Source organism: Haemaphysalis longicornis, unplaced genomic scaffold (genome assembly GCF_048455015.1).
Source record: "Haemaphysalis longicornis isolate Haplotype H1 unplaced genomic scaffold, Haemaphysalis longicornis Haplotype H1 scaffold_10, whole genome shotgun sequence".
Classification (NCBI taxonomy): Eukaryota; Metazoa; Arthropoda; class Arachnida; order Ixodida; family Ixodidae; genus Haemaphysalis; species Haemaphysalis longicornis.
In genome coordinates, this window is record NW_027526204.1 from 98,699,023 (window position 1) to 98,723,969 (window position 24,947).

Sequence of the window (24,947 nt, forward strand, 5' to 3'; positions counted from 1 at the left end):
TCTATTACGAATAGGCTTTACAACTCGTACTTTAAATCCTCAATTTATGAAGTGAAGCGGCCTCCTCACTTTGCTCAGCCGTGGTCCTTTTTCTTTTGAATTCCACTCTCAGGACGGGCCCGATGCGGGCAGGTCGATACACCACCTTCACGTGCACGTACTTCCGCGGAAACCAGGAGACTTCAGTCGGAACGACAACATTTACACCAAGGTGAGCTCTGCCACCAAACCCGTGGGGGTGTGTGTGTCAGTGCTACAGAGTGATCTGTCGTTATGTACAGTCGCAACTATTGTAGCTATTGGTTCATGCATCACTGGTGGGGTTTTCTTCTGTGGCTGGCCTTTCTCGGTGTAGTACTTTTGGTGGAGTCCTATTGCGTATTCCTTTTCCCAAGCACCAAAGAGCAGAGCTTGTAGCTGACTGTGCATGGCAGGGCGATCGAGAATGGAAAGCGTTCGGGGCGTTTCACCGCCTCCACTTTTGGCACCAGGTAGAAAAATGGACGAGGCAGATGCATCGGTGTCCAGACCACAGTGAATGGTTGGGCCACTAACTTCGTCCAGTTGACCCCACTAAGGCTGTGGGGAGAACTATGGAACAAGGCAGTCACAGAGAGAAATATAGGTGAATGGAGCACCTGCAAGCAACTTGATGAGGAGCCTCGTAGGCGGATGATGAGCCTGGTGTAGCCAGAGCTCTGCATTTTGTGTTGTACCGTGTATTTTCATTTCTGCAGTTGTGCTGTGTATATTCATTTCGCAAGAACCGAAAGTGAAGCTTTGGACACCTACTAAAAGGGTCTGAAAGAAAAGTTGTAGACACGGGACGTTTGTCCACTTAATCAAGGCCTTGGTGTTTGAAGCTTTGTAAGTTGCATAAAAAGCTTGTTGTAGTGCAAACATTTTCCTGCATCCCCCTTGATTAAGCTGCAGAGGTGAGAATCGGCAGCATTCGGCTTTATACCAGTCAACTGTCATCTAGGCAGAAAAAAAATTCATAGCGAGTTGTCAGACCAATTGTCAAAGATGGCCGTTGTCTTTTTTCAGGCTTTTGTTAATTTACCAGCACTCAAATAAGTATTTTTTGTTGCGCTTAATGAATATTGATAATTAAACTGTTGAATAATCAGCATAACTTGGTTATCTAAGTAATGCTAACTATGTTTGTGAGGATTGTTTGCTCGGACAGTGCCTTCGTGCCCACAACCTAATTCAACTTTGCAGCTTGAAGAGCACGACAAGGACGAGAGGAAGCCAAAAAGGTCCAACGAAGAGATGGCCCGGGAAGCACAGCAGCTGAGGCCGCTATTTTATTGACGAGTTATTGTCCTGTACAGAGCGTCAACGGATTTATTTCGTACCTAGGAAATTTCGGGATCCAGAAATACGTGTGAATAAAAGTTGGAACTGTCAAGTCGTAAATTTTTATCTTTGTCTCGGTACTGATTTGTAGAGTTCACAGCTGTGGCAGCAGTGGATTGGTGACGTTATCTAATATGGTGCCCACCCATCATATCTATGCTGTGTATGTGGCACCCTAGCTCATGATCTTGTAGGGCAGGAGGAGAGAACCTGCAGTGTACAGGTACCCTAATCGACATAGTGTATTTATAAATACCGTATTTTCCGGTTTATAAGTTGCAGCTTTTTTTCTGAAGTTCTCGTTGGTGCGTCTTATCTATCGGTGTGACCTATGTATGAAATTAATTTGGTACGTGGCAGCTGCACGTGGACCGCGCTCGAAAAGATGCCTGTGCGCTGTGCCATGTCAGCGCACGTTAAGAGACACAGCTCTGTGGTCTGAATGAATCAATTAGCAAGTCGGTGGAAGAAGGCTTCGATGGTTTTGCCTAAACGCCGTCTGTAAGTACATGCCATCTGTGTGTATCGATAAACCATTTTTGAAAAGCTAGTTCTGTCTAGACTTTGGACGGTATATGCACGTGTCTAGCACTGCTTACCAGGGGATGCGATAAGAGGCGGCGGCCACCGCTGCAACCATGTGCTTTTGCTAAACTTTCTAACGAACTGATCCTCTACAGGTTTACCTGATTAACAAGCGCGTTTTGTACACACTTATATACTGGTGCGACTTATATACGTCTTTTTTTTTTTCCGGAAAAAACTGCCAATTTGAGGGGCGTGCGACTTATACAAAAGTGCGACTTATAGGCCGGAAAATACGGTACAAGAAGTGCTGACGGCAAGAACTGGTGGTGATATGTAGACAAAGACGGGCTCACTAGCTGCGGTTACTCTAGGCACTTTATGAGTGCAATGGAACATCGCCTGTCACGACAGGGACAACTGGATACCCCTCCCCTCGCCTTGACACTAAGAAGCAAGCTCCTGTGCCGTATGTTCCGGGAACGATTGTCTGGCATGTGTCCTATGGAAGTATGACATGCAGGGAGCATGCATTCCGGCCAGAAAGATTCACCGACAGCTGGTGATAGTGAAGGACTGCTTGTCCAAGGAGTGTTTCCTCGGTGTTTTTTACGAGATAGTTTGCACAGACTGCAGCAGTGTTCACATCGGGGAATCGGGGGAAATTACAAGAAATGTCTGCAGGAGCACGCTCGTAATGTAGAGAATAAGAACATCCACAACGACGACTTGGTAGAACGTGCCATCATGAATGGACACAAGGTTGATTGGGACAACGCAAGAATTGTTGCAACAACAAAAAAAAAATGGCGTCAGGACTACATCTGGAATTGACAATCGTACAGGCCACATCTAACATGGTTTATCATATATAATGGCTGAAATCTAAGCCCAATCTATGCACGCTGTTTGCTACGATTACTCACGCCCACTCAAACGGACGACTTCTGGGGACGTATTCACTGTGAACAAGGCTTCCGTGTTGGGAGCCGAAATGTTAACAATTTTTCTGTTTTTTTTTTACTGTTTATCTCTTTTGTTTTAAATGTATCTTGTCGGCCAGACGGGATTGAATCGTGCTGTTGGCTTTATCACAAACATTGCTACGTTCTAAACCCACTATGAGTGAGGAAAGTGGCATTCTGTTGCAGTGTGGGTACTAGCCAAACGCTGTGAGCGAAAACGCCCGTGTTGAGATATTGGCGCGCGTTAAACATCCCCAGGTGGTCAAAATTAATCTGGAAGGCATGCCTCGTGGCCCACGTGTACCTAGCTTATGCCTAGCTTTGGCCTATAATGTATCATATAGGCCTCCTGCGCTGCCCAGGGGGCGCTGCGCAAGCGGCTTCCGGACAGTACTTCCGGGTAGTACAAAGCTGCGCGGGTCCCATAGGATCCCGTGTTGACAGAAGCAAAATGAGCTCGACGCTCCGGATTATTTTGCAACGTGGTCACCAGCTCATCCCCGACGCGTCCGATCTGTTTCAGCGATCAACTTGGCATTAAGGGAAAAAGCTTTGCAGCGCTAAACACGTTTACAACGCCGACAAAAGTGCCGGGACCGTGACGGCGTCTGCTACTCGCAGGTTCACCGATCGATGGTCGTACGAAGTGAAATTTTAAGTGAAATTTCTAGTTTAAACTAATACTCTAGGTGACAAAGACTTCTCAAAAAATTCCCCCGCATTTCCCCGAGGGGGAGAATGTGAAAGTGCGAATGCACGGTTGTCGGCCCGCTTGCGGCGCTTGCGCTCGGCCCCCGCAGCCCACCGCCTCGCCGCCTTCTCTTCCATCTCTTCCATCGGGTTTGTAGTATCACGTGTACACCACGCAGTTATCAAGCCGCTATAACGCCGCTGAGTCGCCAACGCACGCCGCTGACGACGTAGTTTGAATGCGTTAAAGATATAAGGCGCGTCACTAACGGTGACATCACGTCGCGTCCGTGGCTTGGTCGGTAGAGCGTCGCGCTGCGGCCGCAAAGTCCGCGGATCGAAACCTGGCGCCGGATGCTGTTTCTTTTTTAAATATAGAGGAGAACTGCCGACGCCGCCGACGCCGGCGGTGGATGGTTTGGGGTCGCTTATAAAGTGCAATCGCACTTAAAACAGCCGATCAAAAAAGAAGAGTGACGCAATCGGCGATGATCGCGCTTTAAAAAGCCAGCGAGTCGGGCGGACCGCAGGCCCGCCTGCTCGGTGCGCCGCTCTTTTGCGTACCTGCACACTATGCGTGCACTTTCATTAAACAGTGCTCGTTTGCGTCGCCGTTATGAATACATGGTGCAGCGTTAGCTTGCCGTTTTGTTGCGTGTCTCCGTGACAAAATGCCGCGACCGTCAGAAGCGTGAAATATGTTTTGCGATTCCGAAATTAGTGGCCGTAAAACAAAGTGGTCGGGCGAACTAAGAGGCCGCTCGCTTTGCTTGTTTGCTCTCACTTTACTTAATTACGCTCTTGCAGCATACATTCCCAGTTCGCACTTAATAGACTATAATGAGGGTCAGCAACGGCCGATTTCCATTCAGCCGACACGGCGGAAGGCTGGACGGCAAACACGGGGGGGGGGGGGGGGGGGGAGGAGGAGGAGGAGGAGGAGGAGGCGGGGCTTTGAATGCAAAGAGAAAAAATTCGGCGAATTTCTAATAATATTATCTGGCGAAGTGTGAAGATGGGGGGGGGGGGGGGGCAATTCAACTGGAGGACGCCAATTCTCTATTCTTGTCTCGCTGTCTAACTCCATTTGAAGTCAAAACTGGCGTGTCGGCGTTCAGATTCGACGACCCCTGCACTAGAAAACCAACACAATCAGTGATGATCGTATGTAAATATTCGGGGCCCCGCGCCGTGGATGCGGCTGTGTTATGTTATGCTGTGTTATGTGATGTTATAGAAGTACACATCTCTGCAGGCAGCGGGCGTGTGATTTGGTGCATGTTTTGCGTCCCTTAATACGCTTAATTTGTTTATTTGGCGTACCCTGCCGTTCGTAAATTGTGCGAAGTAAAACGTTGCGCAAGAATCATTTAGTTTGCGAAAATACGAAACAAAAATTCCACTCGTTTCAAAGGCGGTGCCAGGCCAGCAGTGTCAGCTGGGTCGGCTGCGCAATCCTTGCGTTCGCTTGCATGCTCCCGCTGAAGCAACCTTTTGCAGTTACCTCAGGATATACAATGAGCAGCGTTCCGTGTTTATGCTACTCGTGAACTTTCCTTTGTCGACCGCACGCAAGAAGAAAAAACTAACTGTCGTCAAACAGTTAAACCACCCGACCTGGCGATACTGTCCACGCCGCGACCACCGCGACAGCTCGCTCAAAAGAAAGGCGACAAATCGGCTTCTTTTAGCGGATATTATTTTGTTTAGCCTCTGCAACTGCTTTAAGGGCTATTTCATACAGTATGCAGTCATTTAAACTCGCCACAAAGCGCCACAACCAACTTTAACTCTGGCTTGTAATTGAAAACACATGGAGGGCGGCGAGGGTCGTCTGCTTTTGTACTACCCAGAGGAGTCGGCCGCTAGGGGCGCTGCATGTCGCCAAAACTCCAGCGCAGGAGGCCTATACCCATAGTGCAGACCCACCGGGTACGCTTACGAATGGTGTTATATTTCCTCAGTAGTATTAACTCTATGTATATTTCGAACTGTATGTGGGACTCCATGCGGCCAGTTATAGAACTATAGTTTTTGAAAAAACGCTCAGGGGATATCAGGAATAATACAGTCGGCGTTTTTTGGCGGTTGAAAGGCGCATGTGGGAGTAAAAAAATCCGAAAGTTTGCGTCTCTTATATGATACATTGGTCATTAAACGTTCCCGCTATTCGGTCGAGCAACTGAGAGCCCCCAGTTCGGCCTTGAGGGAGAGTCCTGGGCTCTGCATGTGATTGGCTAGGGTTCGAGCCCCAGGTAGGGCGAACAATTTTATGCAATCTTTTTTTTGCAAACAACGTTTTCTAAGAACAGTTCTACGCGTTCTTTACGTACATAAGGGTGGTTTGGTAGCTCTTAGATAGATTTAGGTGCGGCGCGCAGCCTGTGACCATGTTTATTAACGTTCTGCATCACGGGACGCGGGTTCGATCGATTCCCTGCCGCGGCGGCTGCGTTTCTAACGAAGGCGAAAAGCGAAAAGGCCCGTGTGTTCGCGACTTCGGCGCACGTTCAAGATTCCGTGCAGGCGGTCAAAACGAATCCGGAGTGCCCTACACAGCATCACGCCGGTAGTGCCAGGCTTGTAGTACCTACACAGGAACGGAATGTCGCTTGAAAGAATTGGGGGTCATGGCGGCTAGCCGGTCGACAAGAAAAGGACGTGAGGGAAAGAGCCCTGGAGTGTGCGTGAAGGGAAGAAAAAGTTCGGTCGACACCAGAATCCCGGGGCGCTCGCCGCCGAGTCTGTGCACAAAGCAGCCGCGTCGGCGGATTGCCTCGAAAGCGCGTCATCCCTATTTCATATTTGCCGCGCTTTTGAGGCGCTTTTTCGAAGAAAGTGCTACGAGTTGTGCCGCGCCTCCGCCAGATGGCGCCACGGGTCCCTCGACCGAGAGAAGGCGCAGTGAAACATCCCCCTCGCGAGGGGCACGATCAAATGCAGAGCATTTCCGGGGGCGCACGACGTTAAGTAGTTTGCGTTACGTTAATGTTGTTGCACTTGTGGCAACTGCTGACGAGAGAGCACTCGTCAGCAGTAATTTGAATGAGTCAACGATATAAGGCGCGTTAGTAGCGTCCCATTCTGTGTCGGCTTTGTGGCGCAGTGGGTAGAACACCATGTAAATTGCGTTCCGCCCGCAGGGTCGAGGGATCGAAACCTGGCGCCGGATAGTATTTTTTTTATATAGTAGGGAGGGGTGCGGTGCGGACTACGGACGTCAACGCGGGTGACATCGTGAGTTACTGAAATGCTCTGCATTTAATAAAACCCACCTCCCCTCGCGGGAAGCCCTGTGTAGATGCGACGCATAGGGGGTTCACGTTGCAGCGCGTTGGACAGCGGAGGAACGGCGCGGGAACGATGGAGCGGAGCGGCGCAGGCACCGCGTTTTATAGCGCGCATAACGGTGAGGGGACGCGCCGGCGCCAGTGCGTCTGCCGCGGCTATGACGCAACACAATCCACTTGAATCCAATCCAATCGAATCCAATCCAATGCCCCTCGCGAGAGAGTATTCGCTATCGGAGAGGAGAGGGGGTGAGCGGCGGAGAGCGCAGCTCGCGCGGCGAGGAAAATGGGGGAGGGGCGGACGCCGACGACGCCGGATGCAGGGACAAGGCGAGTGAATGAGATGCAGTCGCATCTAAAAATGGACGACTTTATTCAAGCAACCGGGGAAGGAAGGCTTGCGCCGTGAAGCAGGGGTCGGTGGTTTCACATGATGCGGCACCGGCGCTTTTCGCTGCCGGCCTGGCTGCTGTTGCCTGCGTGCAGCTGCGGCCGGCTCACACGTGGCTGGGTGTCCTCGGGGCAGTCGGTGTAGACGCGGAAGTAGAGCACCACGCGGGTGCGCTGCTGCCGCTGCGGATGCTCGCCCATGGCGCCCGCCTCCGTCTCGGACCTGCTGGGCGCCGAGGCGTCGATCTTGCTCGGGCCCCGGCCCGTCGGGATGTGGTAGTCCACCGTGAGCGACTCGGCACACAGGATGTTTCCCCCTGCGGAGAAGAGGACGTTTTCGAAAAGGCAGGGCGTTTCGCTCGCGTTTCTGCCTGCGCCTTGACCTAACGGGCATTCCCAGAGGGGATGAACCACACACCAACCTCTACCCCCACCTACGCCGATACACTTTCCCACTACCGTTAGTACCTCCGCCTCTGTAACCACCAGCTCACCCCTCCGTTCCTATCACGGACGAATGGATGTGGTGCCCCCTACAGACCAACACTTTCTCTACATCTCTACAACCACCAAACGATAACCACCACCCTAAACTGCGACCACTGCAAACTCCCCATTGACATTGGTGTGGCAGTGGTCTACTAACCCCCCGACCCCCCTACAACCTACGAGCAGTGGGAGTGCGGGCTGCGCAGGCTCAGGGACCAGGCTGCCATTGTCCAACTGACTCGGTCACAGGCCGTGGCCTACTGGGATAGGATGGCCGCTCGTGCCCGCTTTCCTTAAGCCCCTCCCCCAATTTTCAGAAATGTTTATTATTTCTATCTATCTATCTATCTTTACGCTGCAATACCAATTCCGCCTGGTGGGTTGCAATTAAGCCTAGCCATAGTTTCGGATTATCCCCGCCTCGTAATACCCTGTTCCCTTTTCTTCCCAGAATATTCATTTTGTGGACTTTAATTTACAACGGCAGTGAATTCAGAGGCAGGGATTGATCCCCTAAGCATGTGCCCCTGAAAGTAGCCCTACCAAGCGCTTGATGCGTCCCACCTGCCTCCCTTACTCGCACTGTTGTACGGCATCTGCCGCGCCCCATACCCACACGAGTCACTGCATTCGCCTATGATTTGGAAGTACACACGTGGAATCATTAGCTGCTACACCTCTGTCTGAGCTAGTGTGTGGGGGGGGGGGGGGGGAGTCTTCAAATCCCACGCAAACCAGTTCTCTATCAGACCCCTCATCGCTGGAGGAAATAATGGAATATGCATTAACCAGCAGTGTACACGAGTTGGTGCGATAACCTGGACTGAGTCGTGTCATAACCATTCTTGCGCACCCGCGTGAGGTGCGTTCCGTAAGTTTACGGCTCCGTGAATATCATACAGTATACTATATGACCTTCACGGAACCATAAACTTCGAAATGCTCTCCACCAATTGAAGTGATTGAACCTGGAACGGTGACGTCTTTTCAATGATCATTCCCTTCCTCCGTGTCCCTTTCCTTCCCCACCCATGCCCTATCAGACTAACGCTTTTCTCTCTCTCTCAATTACAAACTCAATTGAAGTTGCCTGCACGGCCCTTGTAGATTCAAAAAACGTTAATCCTCCCTCCCTGCTATTCCCATTTCCCCCCTCTGGCCAACCGGCCGTCCCTTCCCAATAAAGGACTTTACTACTCTCTCTCTCTCTCTCTCTCCAGTGGGGGCCATTTCGGTACCATTCGACAGTAATAATGACGACTACGGTCACTCTTCGCATTTGATGAGGCACCTAAGGCGTTCGCCTGAAAATGTTCCTTAGTGGGGGCCACTGCATGGTTCGATACCCACCAGTAAGGACCGATAAGAAGTCACGAGTCACTGGCGGGTCACGTGATTGGGGGGTGGGGAAGGTGGAGTTGGAAGAATGACGCCTCCCTGAGCAAGAGCGCAGACACTTCAATGGCAGGTGCCGACTCACGCAGGCCGGCGCTCCAGCGGCCCATGCTGGCCTTGATCTCCCGGATGGCAGTCACGACGGGCACCTCGTCGCCGGCGCGGCGCAGCGTGGGCATGAACACGCGGTGCGTCAGGCAGCGCGGGGGCCGCAGCTCTTTGAAGTCGGCCGCGCACTCGGGGAACGTGCTGTACACGATGCGCATAACCTTCAGGTAGCGGACCAGGACGCGCACCTTGCGGTACAGCGCCGTGCCGGGGGGAACGTCTGCGCGCAAGGCGGGATTTTTGAGTGACGTGTGTTACGTAGCACTCGCACACCCGACCTCCCGCTTCCATATCGTCTGTTCGTTAAACAGCGCAACGTGAAAGATTAGAAAAACCACCCGTCTTCTTATTCCCGCTTCACCTTGGAACCCACTCACCACGTACGGCAACGGGGTGGTGTGAGGATGCATCCTAAGATCCTCCAAGCTTCCTACAAACTATAATCGTTCAAACTTTCACGACGATATGTGGTTCAGAAGTGCGTCAAACTAAAATTTAAGAATGTCGCAATTTGGCACCTTGGGACGTGCCTGTTTACCATCATTATAGGCCTCATCTGAACTCCCAGCCTCTTCTGTTTTCGCTCGACCCTTTCTGTTACTCATCGCACTACTTTCTTCACGCCTGGATGTAACAACTGCATCTTTTGGGTGCTATCTCTCTACGATTACTCTTTCTCAAACACACCGAGCAGGACCATTGTAAGGCCCACCAGCAGCCAGAAGTTTACACACTCAGCTTTGAGGGTACCGATACTATATTGTCTCGATCGACTTTCGTAGGCTCCGGTGCTCACCTACGGGGCAGAAACTTGGAGGCTCATGCACTAAGAGAGTTAAAATTAAATTTAGGACGACTCAGCGAGCAAGGGACAAGAAGAGAGCGGAGTGGGTCAGAGAACAAACGCGTGTTAAGGGCATATTAGTAGAAATTAAGAAGAAGAAATGGACATGGGCAGGGCATGTAATGCGAAGGCAAGATAACCATTGGTCATTAGGGGTTACAATGTGGATCCATAGAGAAGGCAAGCGGGGCAGGGGGCGACAAAACGTTAGGTGGGCAGATGAGATCAAAAAGTTTGCGGGGATAAATTGGTCGCAGTTAGCACAGGACCGGGGTAATTGGAGATTAATGGGAGAGGCCTTTGCCCTGCAGTGGGCGTAGATAGACTGGTGATGACCGTAGGCTGAGAGCTTTGAAGGAAGTCCCCCGCTTTTCTCTTACCGAGCTTGGCCTTGACGAAGAGCGTCTGCAGGTTGTAGAGCTTGACCGGGCTCTCGCTCTCGAGCCACTGCGAGGCCCGTTTGAGCACTCCCGTGAACTGCTCGAACGTGTACTCGTCATACGGCTTGGGAACGATGTCCCGGATCTCTGGCGGCGGAAAAGAGACGTAATTACGAGACCAAAGAATAATTCGTGTACAGTTCGTAGAATTCACCGTGTCTGAACAAGCAAGGCACGGCAACAATACATGCAGGCAGTTTGTTGCAAGATGAACCTTGGAGGCAGTTGGCGTAGCCAGAAATATTTTTCGGGGGTTGGTATATACGCTGCCAGTAAAAATAAAGCATAAAAAGAAGAAGCGCCTGTGCCCAAACAATACCTTAGTCATTTTTCTTCTTTAATAAAACCAACATTTTAGATGCCTCGTTTGCGGTAGTATCTACATAAAAAATAGGAGTGCACACGGGACTTCCGGGAACTATTCATCAACAAATTGACACTTCATATGTAATGTTCTCCGTTTTAATTCACCCGTTCGGAGTGTAAATAGCGTGTGTGAAAAAGGCTGAAAGCAAGGGAGAGGGGAATTCAGTACTCCGAAAATTTCGGGGGGTGGTTGACATTGAACCCCCCTCCCCCCCTGGCTACGCTTCTGCTCGGAGGATAATATGGTGCAACTGGAATCCCCTAGCTCGATAGATCCCAACTGACATTATGTAGTGGGGATCCATTCTCGGTACCTATTTGTCATGTGTTAAAAATATTCGCGGTTTATATCCAGCATCCCAGAGGGGAATGGCTCGTCGTTTTTTTTCTATTTCGTGCCTGTCAGAAATACAGCCTCCTTTACATCGACTTCGTGGGCGAGCTTCACCGCGCTACGTGCGAGTGCACAGTGAAGCACGCTTGGGGTTTTTTCGCCACGTTGGCACAAAAACGAGACAGCCCGTGTAGTACAGATGACGCTGTAATAAACTGCGCGCTCAGCACTATTCTTAACATGGCCAACACCGTGCTGCTGGAACCAATTACCACATGAGTCTTGGGAAATTTTACAACAGCATCCATATTGGTGTCGTTTTGCGGCATAAGCGGCGGTAGTAACGCAGGTTTTCAGGCTGTCGTGGCAGTGGTAAAAACTATGAGGCGATAGCGCAACAGCTCATGATGAGCAGGTGTGGATGGCCGGGGATTTATATACACCCCCAATACCCCCCTAATAACCCCCAGAAGGATTTCGACACCCCCCCCCAAATAAAAGCTCCCTGCCCGATTTATACACCCCCCCCCCAAAAAAAAAAAAAAATTACGCCCACCTCCCCTCACGGGAACCCTCGTGTGATGCGACGCTGAAGGGGGTTGCATTGTGCGTTTCCGTTGGGTCGATTACTCGAATTGCGTGAGCAATCGTCGGGTAATGCGAGAGAGAGAGAGAGAGAGAGAGAGAGAGAGAGAGAGAGAGAGAGAGAGAGAGCGTAGCGCGGACGACCGTCGACTGAGAGACCGGCCGGAGCGTGGCACTCCGCGTATATGCGCAGCGCACCCGAAGGAGAGGTGATCGCGGGAGAGCTAGAGAGTACTGCACATGCGCACAGCGCGCAGCGCCGCCCGCCGGTGGAGTGAGAGTGCGCTGCGCCACCCGCCCGCAGATGTTGAGAGAGAGAGAGTGTTCGCTTTCGGAGAGAGCAGAGGGAGTGAGCGGAGGAGAGACGCAGCTGCGCGGACGCGGACGCCGACGCACGCAGAACAGGGGCGCCGGCAAGAGATGCTCCTCTCAGCGTCGCATCTAAAACGAAATTCTGGATAAACCCCTGGTGGATGGCTACAAAAGCAGCTCCCCACGGAGCAGCCTATTCGGGACGTGCATACGGATCAGACACAGTGGCTTCGCTGGGACCATGCCACGACGCAGCTTGGCGACTACGTGAACGGGAACTTTGCGTATGCCTTGCGGGCTCGCCTACGCGGACTTTTTGTGTGCGTACCCCTAATGGGACAACGACACGATTGGCGGTACACGTGAGTTATGGGGCGAACGACTCGATGTCACACGCGCTCGCTGTCTGAAGAGGCGCCTGCACAGGACGCTGATTCTGTTTGCGGTGAACCTTCAAATTGCGCATAAAGGTTCAGCGAGAGGCCACAAACGATATGATCCAGGTTCGATGCGACTAGGAAGGGGTTGCAATGCTATCGCTTGCGCGTTCTACGTTATTGTGTTAAATACACTAAACGTGTTTTTGTTTCTGAATTGGCAACGTCGGGTGCCGAATTTGTTTTAAAGCGAAGTTTTTTACCTCAACAGAAAACTCCTGCGATCAAAAGAAGTTACTGACACCGCCAGGAATCGAACCTGGAACGAATAAAGAAACGGAGCGAGCCTAGTTGTCTTTACCGATTGAGCTACGGGGCCACGCGGAGACGGGGAAGACAAATGGTGCACTCGCCGAGCACATCTGCGGGTTTACCTCCTGCGTTCTCGCTGAATGCCACGTGATAGCGCCACGCGACCTCTCGCGCCGCTGTGCGCTCCACCCACGACACGTGTAGCGGCCGTGTGCGCGCCTTACGCATGTGCTAGGAGTTATAAAAATTAAAGGAAGCTCACACCAACGCATGGCATGTCGCTTCTCCGTTTCTGTAGCCGATCTGCTCGCCTCCGTCGGCGGCGACAGAGACGGAGAAGTGAGATCGTCTAACACCGGGTTTGAGCTTCCTTTAATTATATAAAAAACGTTTCCACTCATTTGCTTCACCAGTACAACTCAACCAACCACCGGTCATGAATCATGCATTTATTTAACCTCAGCAAGGAATATCTCTTTGAAGTAATAAAGGGTGTAGTTAAGTGCATTTCACTTGTCTTTGATTCCACTCTTTGTAGAGCCACGTTAGTGATATCGCATGGGTAATCGTTGTGGGTGTTTACAGCTTTGCTTTCCAACCACCTTCACAGGGTGGATTGGCGCGCTTTTTTTGTTGTTGTTGTTCTTTCTGAAACCTCGTGGTGGTGGAGAAAAATTTGTCGTGTCCCTTAGTAACCTGGGTATTCGGTAGAAAAACTGGAACTGGTGGTGCAAGGCTGGAGGAACAGCGGAGCTTGGGGTCGACCTAGCTTCTTCCGGTTTTGTTAAGTTTTGCTAGGTTTGCCAGAATTTGCTAAGTTTTGTTATGCTTTGCGATGTACTTGCTAGACTAAGCTAAGTATTGAGGGGTGATTCCAAGCTTAGCCGGATTTTACAAAGCCGTTCCGGTCGGTCCCCCACACTGACAGCGGATCCCAGGGGGGGAAGTGGCTAGATCGACCCCCAGCTCCGTTGTTTCTCCAGCCTTGCACCATTAGTGCAAGCAGCGCCATTTTTTTGCGTTTTAGTAGCCCAGGAAAGGCTATCACCGTTAAAATGGTATAGTAAGGGGTGCGCATACGCATGTGCCCGTGGTGCTCACACTCGAGCAGGCGCGAGAGCAGGCTTCACTGTTATAATACCCAATCTGCAGTGGTGCACCCTTTACAGGTGGCAAAGTTTTTCTGTCTTTTGCATTTTGTACTAAAGCCACCGGGCCAAGCTCAAGCCTAACCAGCTTCGCCGTTAAAAGGGAACACGAATGTCATCATCACTTTTGGTCCACATGAGCCGTAGTGACGTGGCTCCTTACAGCTTTGAAGTGCCGACGACCAGTACATCGTTACTATTTTTTAAGAGCCATGAAGAGAAAATGCAAGTTGGTTTTATTCGAAAGATTTCGTGTTTTATAGTGCCCCCAGCGCTTGTCCGGATACAAACGGTGCTTTATTCACTGAGAAATTAAACAATTTAGGTTAAAATTTTGATTTTCCCGCTCAATCGTGCGTTTTCGTGGTCCCAAGTGACATCACGGGAACCGACCGCTCTGCAGGCTAGAGTACCTTCATTCACGCATCCGCCGTACAGGGTAGAGACACGTAACGCTGGCGCCGCCATGTTCGGTTGCTCGCTCGCCGCCGAAGCAAGTCATTGTGTCAAAACCGCGCTAAAATTATTGCCGCAACGCGGTTTACTGAAGAAGTTTGAATCATATTGTCTGTTTCGCGTTGCTAGGTCTCGTGGGAAACGAAAAGAATAACGCGTTGAGCCCGTTGGCCCAATTGCGGCGGCACGGGACCGTTCAAAGGTTGTCTCCATCCTGTACAGCGGTGTTGGTTTGTTCCCGCGTTTTTTTACGTTCCGTAACCTAGATGGCGCCACCATACCGCGGCAAGCGTTTGGGTTGTTTTTGCCCGCATTTAAACCTGCCTTGTTTTTGTTCTGGGAGAAAATATTCGTTCCCTGAAACAGTACTCGCTCGACAAATGGGGTCACGTAAGACACCGTTGCTTGCGTCAATCGGCCAGTGTCGTCTGAGACAACCCCAAGCCCCGTAGTGCTGTGCAGCTAAACCAAAGCATGCTGTGCGCAGTACGAACAGCAGAACGCATCAGTACTTCTATGTTTACATGTGCTTTCGTAACTTCCACTGTTTGTCCCAACATTCTTATTGCTTTGTAAAGAATGTGCCCTAAATTTAAGCGCAAATCGCTCGTTCGTCTAGTTTGTAAGCTCTACCTAATTTGCGTCTGCTTCTGCCAGCCTCCGCCAATCGCAGAGCTTAGCCCATGTGACATCACAGGTTCTGTTGCGGGAAATGAGCTGGTGGGTCGCATGACCATTCCCGTTTTTCCTAATTATGTAGCTTATTTGAGCGAAGTTTACGTTAAAAGTGGTGTCAGTATGATTCTAACGACACAATCTTTTGAATGAACCAAACTTGTGTTTTCTCTTCATGGCTCCTTTAAACAATGCGTGGATATTCTTGTTTTCAGACGCACATGTAAACGAGTAGCGTTAAAGGCCAACTGCACTCAAAATTTTGACCTCTTGAAAACGCTATTTTCGTGTAGTATGCTTAAAAAGAAAACGACATGCAAAATACAACAGCTGAAATACGCGCGTGGACGCCGCAAGCGGCCAGCATAAATCGGCGATTTTGAAACCGAAACCGAGGAGAGCGCGGCCATTGCAGTGACGTTGCAGCCGTCCAGCGAGCGTCCGGTCGGTCACCAGCTCGGGAGAACGTCTGCGCGCAAGCTCTACGCGCGCACGGGGCAGCGCGCGCGGCAGAGCTCGACCGGTTCTCTAGCTGCGTGGCTGGTCAGAGGAAGAAGCCCCCGTCGGCTGAAACGTCACAGGCGCGTCATGGCTGTTTACGCGATCCTCCGGCAGGTGCAGCGTGGTCTGCGGCGGAGCTTTTTTAAACACTTCTGACTGATTAACGGGGCGTTTCACGGGGCTACAACTTGTGCCCCAACTGATTTGGAGGCACTTACTACGCATTAAAAATAAATTTGGCCAAAGTGAAATTCGCTCCGTCGCCGGCAGCGTTGGAGCGAAAAATGCCGTAGCGCCGCTTCGCGGCGCCCACTGAAACCCTCGGCTCTGCCCAGACAGATGGCGTGTGAGCGGGAGCGGAGAGTTCTCACCGCTGGGAAAGTTTTCATGCGATGCGAACGGGTCACCATCACGCTATCGCGCATTCCACGCTAAAGGCGGAGTCCCAAACAGGGTACCAAAACTTGCGATTTCACGCGCGGAATTGCTGGTGTACTATCCAGGGAACGTCCTCCCGCAAAAATGGTTTAAACGCGTTGAGCATTAGCTGGAACCGCCGAAACGTGTACCGCGGCGTTTCCCCCAGAGCTGGAAACGCTGATTGGCTGCAGCCAATAGCGGCGCCGTAGTTGTCAGTGCCAGCTACGTCATAGGTGGGGCGTCAGAGTCGCAAAGTCAGAATGGGTCAGAATGGCGACGCGTATAGGTGACCGGAATGGTGACCGGTAAAAAGTGCAAAGGCTCATGGGTACATTGTCTGCTCCCGCGGAGCCCCGTCACTTCCGGGTCGAGAGCTCTCCTGGCCTCCCGTAGGCTGGCGGCTTTCGCGCGTGCGTGTGCTCGTTGTTTATGTGTTTCCACCTAAAAAAGAAACGCTCATGAATCGCACATTCAATGAATAACAGCGATGAATCCTACGACTCCTCTGAAAGGTAAGCACTCTGTGACAACGCACACACGCGCGTGAAAGCCGCCGGCGTACCGGAGGATAGGCGAGATCTCGAACCGGAAGTTGCGGGAGCAGACGACGTACCCATGTGTCTGCGCTTTTTACCAAGGAAAAAAAGGAAAACAAGAAAAAAAAAGAAAGATTTTTTTTATGTTTGTGCTGCCAATGCTTTACGCAGATGTGTAATATTTGGTATATGTTGTCGTAAAAACGTAATCTAGCGATTGCGCGTTTGAAAGCGCGACCTTCAGAGGCCGATTTAGGGCCCCTTTAAATTGCGAAACACGTGCGGGGGGCAACGAGCTTCCGCACGCGTTCTTTCCCTCCGCAAATCGGTCGGTCCTGCCGCCTTCACGCGCGTCTCCGACTGCTGCCGAACCGGTTTGAGGAAAGAGAAAAGATGCGCATGGAGACGCGTGACCCACCGCACGTGTGTCTGCTGCCTCCTCCATATTTTCCCTGCTTGTGTTTCCCTCGTTGCCATTCCGGGTGCCCTTGAACTCGCACTCTAAGATTGCAACTTCCACTGCGAGCAACAAAAAAAGGGACTGATGGATAGAGGGACTGATGGATATATACAGTTACTTGGCGGTCGTCCCCTTTGGAGCGGGCGGGCGCCTTGGAAGAGGGCCACCAAGACCAAACAGGAAAACAAAAGAGAGCACTAAAGAACAATGGACAGTGAGCTAAATAAAAATTGACTTGCGATTACGATACTCCCTAATGCGATATTTGGGCGCAGCAGCAGTGCGCTGAGGCAGCACTCAGTCGTGCGTTCTCTCGACGGGAGCGATGATGAGCCTCTGCGTCGGCGGAAGTGCGTCTCAGGAAGGAGCCGCGAACCGCATCTTAAGCGAACGCACATCATATAGACACATGCATGCACGCCCCCCGCCCCCCCCCCCCCCCACCTTTTACCCCCCCGTTTTCGCCAAGCGCCGCGCCATCGAGCGGCTCGTGCGGGCACAGCATACTGACCTCTCCCCTCCCCCAGCATGCATACTTTGGGAGAGCGCTCGCTCGCGCCGCCACGGTGAACCGCCCTCCCCTCCCAATTTCGCGACACTCTCCTCCTTTGCTTTCTTTCATCGTTCGCCTTTTCTTTCACTCTTCGGTGTTGCCATCGTGCACTCGGTTACGCCGACAACGCGGCTCAGCCCAGAGACGGCCGCCAAAGGGCTGCGCCCTAAAAGAACGAAAACAGTTCACGATGATGGCTTGATGGGCTAGTTGGGTGACGCATATTAACAGGGTTGCCACCGCACGCAGACGGGGACACGGAAGGAAGAAATGACATTAGAGACTTTTAGCAGTCCGTCTGTTCCGTCGTGTACGTAGTTACCCGTGTTGACCGGGACCTGTCTGGGCACTTGTGCATTAGTAGCGGTAGGGGGATTAGTTCCGCGAGCCGGCCTTCGCCATGTCCGCGCATTCGTCACGGAGGGGTGCGCCTCCTCGCCCTTCCTCCTTGCCGTCCCGCGCGCATGCGCAGTCGGGTCCCGGTCAGCACGGTGACTACGTTCACGACGGAACGGACGGACTGCTAAAACTCTCTATTGTCCTGTCGTTTCTTCCTTCCGTGGTCCCCGTCTGCGTGCGCTGGTAACCCTGTTAAAACGAAAACAGCACGTAGCAAAAGAAGACAAAGGAAAGTTAAGAAAAGACTGCTCACGAATGCGCTCCCTGGTGGGCAGGCCCCGGTAGAAGAAGAAGCGCAGCGAGAAGACGTGGTAGTAGCCGAATCCGTCGCTCGGGGACACGTGCTGTTGTCGCGCCTTGCCCGTCGGGCGCAACTCGCGCGACTCGACGCTCACCAGCTTGCCCGGGATGGGGTGCGCGCCCGAGGCCTGCTCCTTGTTGAAGCGCTCCAGCAGGTCGGACACGGCCTCGTAGTGGGCGTCGCCCCCCGCCGCGGGCTGCAGCAGCTGCGGCTCGAAGTCGCGGTAGCCCAGCTCGAAGCCGCCGTTCATGTGCTCCTTCGACGGGAAGATCCAGATCCTGCGCACGTATACCGCAACCGCCGTGTTCGCGGGACGTCCCCAAGACTCCAAGACAGAAAAGAAGTTTCGTACGGTAAACCCTGGTTATAACGAAATCGTATTATTCGAGCTTTCGCTGTGTTTGAAGTGTTTTACAGCGAAGCCGTATACACTCGTGCCGGTGGCAACAATTTATTCAGTGACGTCTGTTCAGAGTACGGAAGAATTAATAAAAACTAAGAAAAAGTAAGGGTCTCCGAAGTGTCACGGTACCCTTAGGTGGTCAATGCCCCATAGCGCCGTGAACCAAGACAGACGGCGACGAAGTGGCTGGCGCATACCTAATTTTTTTTTTTTTTGCGCGGGCTCTCTCATGGCGCCTAGTACATAATACAAAAAAACGGTCGTCATTCTTAACCATGGGCCCGTGGCTCGCCTTACCTGTTCTGCCACCACGTCGCAACAACATTTTGATATAAGGCGGCTTATATTGTCCTGGAAAAATGTCTTCCTAGCAACGCCCGGTGTGCGACATTTCGGGACTTCCTCCAACTTGGTACAAATTAGTCCCCCGTGCACTACGGCTTGCCTCACAGCTCGGGTGTGGCTTCATCGCAAAACACCTATTTGAGTTAGTGTCCCGTGTACTCGTTATTGAAGGTGGTCTTTTAGTTTTTTGTGCGGCGTCACTTCTCCGTGCTGCAAGAAAAGGAGCACTTTGGACGGTGCAGATGTTCATGGACGCTGCGGACCACCGCTAGCATGACGTCACAGTGGGCCTCTTTCATCCACTGGACGGGAGAAGCGCGTAAGCACGATACCTGACCCCGTCGCCGTAGTAGTGCTTCTGCGTGGACGACGATTTGGAGCGGTCCTCGCGCGAGGCGGAGGACAGGGCCGGCTCGGAAAAGGAGGAGGAGTCCCGGTCCTTGAACTTGAACTGCACCGTCTCCATGGAGACCACCCGGTAGCCCACCAGCACTCGGTACCACTCGCTGGCCCGCTCCACCACGTCCCTGCGAAGCGCGACACTTATCATGACCCTGCAGCGAACGTGCCTGCATCACTTACGTAACGTGAGGGTATATGTAATCGATTGGCATACTTGGTATTACATTCTTCGTAGAGAGAAAGATAATACCTTTCGACAATGAAAATTCGTCTTCCGCGCAGTTTTCCTTGTCGTAACGTACCAACTATACTCGGTTACAACTTGAGAACGGCAACAGAAGTTGCCGCTGTGCGTCATCACCGCAGCCGGAGGTTACTCCGGGCGCCGCAAGTAGTGCGTTACTGGGAATATTTCGAACATAGCACGAGCCGTTTCCGTAATTTTCTGTATTAATATGCTTATAAAGTACTGCAGCGACGGCAGACAAACTACGGGAGGAAAGGAAGGCAGACGATATCACGCATTCATAGCATCTCCGTTCAAAAAGCGCGCACCCGCTGACATCCGGGTCCTTCGCTAAGGCGGAGTGATACCGTATATGAGCTATTGCCGTTGTTAACTTGTTCCCGAGTGTAGCACAAATTTGTATTCTAAAAAAGCGTGACGTACCGCCGAGCGAAGCCAATGACTGCGCCCTTCTCGAACCTTGCCCTGTTAATCTAGGTGGTCTTGCGCCTGGTCGGTGACGTCATAGCTTCCACAGTGCTTTGTGGGCGCGATAAGAGGGCAAGAGCTCCAGGCCTTATTGCTAGCCCTTTTTTTATGAACGATAACTCGGCTAATACTCAACGCTTTGAAACCATTTTTTGTGGTTGGACGTTCCGTGGATAGTTCGCCGGAGATTGGGCACGTAAAATCGCAACCTTTGGCACCCTGTTTAGGGCCCTTTTAAGGGCTTAAGTACAGGTCCTGTAGTGGACATTATCAGTCCAAGGTTTCCGCGTAGTATTGAAGTAAGCACGGATCCGGTGCACATGTTCATAGAGAGCTTCTTGGGCAGCCTGGATGTTCACTGTCGGGCCGGGGGAGACAGCCAGAGCTCCCAGGAAGTGATGGAGACGAGGGATGGGGCAAGAGAAGGTGGGGTGCACTCCCAATAAGGATGATGGGTAGATAGTAGGCTGTAAGACGTTTATGGAGAAGATCGGATACGCTGTAAAGAACGGAGGTAGCCTGAAAGCAGTGAAAAGACGTCTTGGCGTGCATGCACTTAAGGATAAGCAAGGCAATGTCATCAAAAATAGGGATGAAATAGTCACAGTGGCCGAGGAGTTCTATAGGGATCTGTACAGTAGCCGGGACATCCAGGATAATGCCGAACGAGACAGTAGTTCAGAGGAGATAGGCATCCCACCAGTAACGACCGAAGAAGTAAGGAAGGCTTTGAAAGAAATGAAAGGGGGCAAAGCACCTGGTGAGGAGCAGATAACAGCAGACCTCTTGAAGGATGGCGGAGAAATTGTACTTGAAAAACTGGCAAACCTGTATACGCAATGCCTAATGACCGCAATGATACCGAAATCTTGGAAGAACGCGAACGTCATCCTAATCTATAAGAAAGGCGACATGAAGGACTTGAAAAATTACAGGCGGATCAGCTTACTGTCAGTCGTCTACAAGGTATTTACCAAGGTAATCGCTAACCGAATCTCTGCAACCTTAGATTTCAGTCAACCTAAAGAACAAGCAGGGTTCCGTAAAGGTTATTCAACAATGGACCATATTCACACGATCAATCAGGTGATAGAGAAGTGCGCTGAGTATACTGAACCCCTATATATAGCCTTCATAGATTATGAGAAAGCATTTGACTCGGTCGAAACCCTAGCAGTCATTCAGGCATTACGGAACCAGGGGGTAGATGAGCATTATGTAGGAATACTAGAGGATATCTACAATGGGTCTACAGGTACCATCATCCTCTATAGGGAGAGCAGTAAAATACCTATAAGGAAGGGTGTCAGACAAGGAGACACAATCTCTCCAATGTTATTCACAGCATGCTTACAAGAAGTATTCAGAACGTTGGATTGGGAACAGGTGGGAGTAAGGGTTAATGGAGAATACCTCAGTAACCTCAGATTTGCTGATGACGTTGCCTTGCTAAGTAACTCGGGGGACGAATTGCAAAGCATGCTTTCCGCACTGGGCGAACAGAGTAGAACCATGGGCCTGAAAATTAATATGCAGAAAACTAAAGTAATGATCAATAACCTCGGGACAGCACAGCAGTTTGAGATAGGTGGCGAGGCAGTGGAAGTGGTAAGCGAATATATCTACTTAGGCCAAGTTGTTACACCAGATCCCAACCATGAGGCAGAGGTAATTAGAAGGATCAGAATGGGGTGGGGTGCATATGGCAGACATTCTCAGATAATGAATAGCAGCCTACCATTGTCGCTGAAGAAGAAAGTGTATGACAGCTGCATCTTACCGGTACTCACCTACGGGGTAGAAACTTGGAGGCTCACTAAGAGGGTTCAACTTAAATTGAGAACGACTCAGCGGGCAATGGAGCGGAAAATGATAGGTGTAACATTAAGGGACAAGAAGAGAGCGGAGTGGGTCAGGGAGCAAACTGGTGTTAAAGACATATTAGTAGAAATTAAGAAGAAGAAATGGACGTGGGCAGGGCATGTAATGCGAAGGCAAGATAACCGCTGGTCATTAAGGCTAACAGAGTGGATCCCTAAAGAAGGCCAGCATTGCAGGAGGCGGCAGAAAGTTAGATGGGCAGATGAGATCAAGAAGTTTGCGGGGATAAATTGGTCACAATTGGCACAGGACCGAGGTAATTGGAGAATAATGGGAGAGGCCTTTGCCCTGCAGTGGGCGTAGATAGGCTGGTGATGATGATGATGATGACGACGACGACGACGATGATGATGATGATGAAGAAGACGTTTAGACGCTTAGACGTTAGATAGTAAGACGCTTGCGCCTGAGCGCAATAAAGGCCAGTGACGGTGAAAAGGACAAGCGTGGTTTGTTTATTCACCGTCCATGCCTTTATTTATTTTTTTGAGCCCAACTCTACGAAGTAGATGAGGGTCTGCATGATATTGCTGAAGGTTATATGCTAAGCTTCATTGGACACGCTGCGGTACCGAAGGAGATGCTCATGGCGCAGGTAAAATGAGGACAAGGTTAACTGCTAGGTGTACGTGAACACCGTCCTCGTTCCAATTAGTTCTGCCCTAATGAGCTTTATCGGGCATTCCTTCAACCGATGATAGTTTCAGCTTGGCAGCTTCTATTTGATACACTTGAACTTCACTGCAATGTGGCTGCGCGTTCTTCAGGCACATCTCGAGTTTTCTCTTTCAGCGGAGCCTTAAGGCTGCCCCGGCACGAATTTCTTTCTTTCTTTCTCAAACGCGCACGCACTCAAGCGCGCGCACACGCACACACGCACACAGTCACGCACAAGCACACTCACGCGCACACACGCACATACACACTCACGCACGCGCACACAGTGTTACGATTCAGCGCGCCGCTATTATCTTCGCGCGTGCTGCAAACTTCGTGCAGTGTTCTCGTGCTTTGTGGCAGAGCCTGCCCTCCCCGTGTGCGCCTGCCGCGTGGGGCCCCTTGGTGGTGACTCAACCCGTTGCAGCTACAGAACACGAAGCCAACGGATCTTCGACACGTCCCGGCGAGGCGGACGCCGCAGCCGAGAACTCTTCTTCCCCCTCTCTGACTCAACGAGCGTCGCTACTGCCGGTCCTTCACGCACTTGGATCGAAAGAGTTGTGCGTGCCCGTACTACTTTCGGCCCATGTGCGCAGAAGCACTAGGAAAATCGCGCAGCCGTAACGGCTACTGGGTATAAAACCCGCCCTCTCGGTGGATAATTCAATTCGTTTTGCAGCTGCGAATCCGTGCTGTCGCCCTGTCGAGTTCTGCTATATTCTCGCCCGTAACTTGCAGGGTCTTAGCCAGAAATTTTTTTCGTAAGAAGTTTTGGGTTATAGGAAGGGATGACTTTTGCCTAGAGGAACCCTACGTGTCTCTTACGCCTTGCCTGGGAAAAATTTAAGGGAGGGGCTTGAAACCGGACCCCCCCCCCCCCCCCCCCCCGCCTCTGGCTAGGTCCTTGCCCGTAAGAGTATTGTTCCTGTATTGCTTCGGCTCATCTCTCGTCATGCAGTAAAGCAGTTTAAGTTTGCCTTCGGATTTTGTCGTCATCACCAAGTCAGAAACTTTTTCTGGCCGCTCTTCACCATGCTACCACGCATGACGGAGGAGATAGAGGCCGGTTCGGGGACCCGAATGTAACAGCACGCACGCCTCACGGAGCCAGATCAGCCCGTGATAGCCTATTGAGCCACAATGAAATTACTTCTCATTACCGCCTCCCTCTCTTCAAATACCCACCGGCCCACCCTTCAGACTTACACGGAAGAACGACTACGGAGGCTCACACAGACGAATCCCTTCCCAATAAGGCCCTCCGCCATCAGATACATTTCTCAGTTTATCCCTCTCCCTTTTGCCCACTATGCGGAGACAAGGCCACGGTGCAACATCACATGTGGGCCTGTCCATATGATCCCCTCCCTCAAATCACTTCCTCGGAGCTCTGGGAGGCAGCGTTGAGCTGCTTTGACCCAGAGGAGGAACAGACGACCATCACAGCCCGGGCTGCGAAGTTCGTCGCACAACTCCTGCTGCCGGCCACCTTCCTCGCTTAGAGGTCTTTAATAAAGAGTTTCTCTCTCTCTCTCTCTCTCTCTCTCTCTCTCTCAAGCCTCTGCTTTAGTTCAAGGGGAGCCGGCGGCACCGCATCGCTCTGCGATTCCTCTAGATCAGGGGGGGGGGGGGGGGGAGATCACGGTGTGTCAATCTACTGCACGTATCTACTAATCCCTGTCTCTCGTGAGGAATGGTCTCTCCCCCACGTCAGTGCAGAAGCGGTATGACCGTCACGTACTGCACGCATCCTACGTTTTGTCCATTAATCTGCCGCTATTGTGCTAATCATTCGATCACTGGGCCATCATTTCATCAGAGATCACTGCGAATGATTCAACGTGAACATTCTCAAGCCTTTCGCGGAAGGGGGTTCACAGGCCGTAACGTGTGGTCGGCGGTTTATTCAAGCTCGCTCACAAAAATACATCTTCATTGTAGGATAATTTAGTTCCGACTGCTCGATGCGGAAAGCGCTACACCAAGGAAGCGCCACGGAGGTGCCAACGGAAGCCCGCCAAGTATGCGCAAAGAAGAGCGCGTGCGGCGTTGCCGTTCCACGCATCTCCTCCCAGGTGTTTAGCCTTGCGTCGCGGGCGATGCGGTTGTTCCCATACGCATCAACGATACGTCATTCACCCTCCATCAAACCAGCTGTGTACCGACAGCATAATACACCCCGCAATTGATAAAGCGTGAATGGGGAATTTTTCGGATACCACAAGTGACGTATATGTCCGGTTCGTTATATCAACAATAAAAGTTTGGCGCGTTTCTGGTATGTGTCCACCATGTAGTCTATGCAGTG

General features: G+C 51.5%; 2 protein-coding genes across 2 annotated transcripts in view; one reads left to right on the forward strand and one right to left on the reverse strand.

Moving 5' to 3' along the window:
* The window catches only part of Nitfhit (ntrilase and fragile histidine triad fusion protein NitFhit), a 30,900-nt gene extending 29,486 nt beyond the window's left edge, over positions 1–1,414 (forward strand). The window contains exons 10-11 of the mRNA XM_077690144.1: positions 113–211; positions 1,225–1,414. Coding sequence (XP_077546270.1) covers positions 113–211; positions 1,225–1,317 — 192 coding nt within the window. The 3' untranslated portion in view covers positions 1,318–1,414. The remainder of the gene's footprint in view (positions 1–112; positions 212–1,224) is intronic.
* A 5,808-nt stretch (positions 1,415–7,222) lies between these two features.
* Positions 7,223–19,496, reverse strand: LOC144157855 (uncharacterized). Its single transcript, XM_077688583.1, has 5 exons — positions 19,314–19,496; positions 18,186–18,511; positions 10,439–10,585; positions 9,192–9,434; positions 7,223–7,539 (listed from the first exon to the last, which is right to left on the reverse strand). The coding sequence occupies exons 1-5, from the start codon at positions 19,445–19,447 to the stop codon at positions 7,259–7,261; spliced, it is 1,131 nt and encodes a 376-aa protein (XP_077544709.1). The 5' UTR covers positions 19,448–19,496; the 3' UTR covers positions 7,223–7,258.
* Between the last annotated feature and the right edge of the window lie 5,451 nt (positions 19,497–24,947).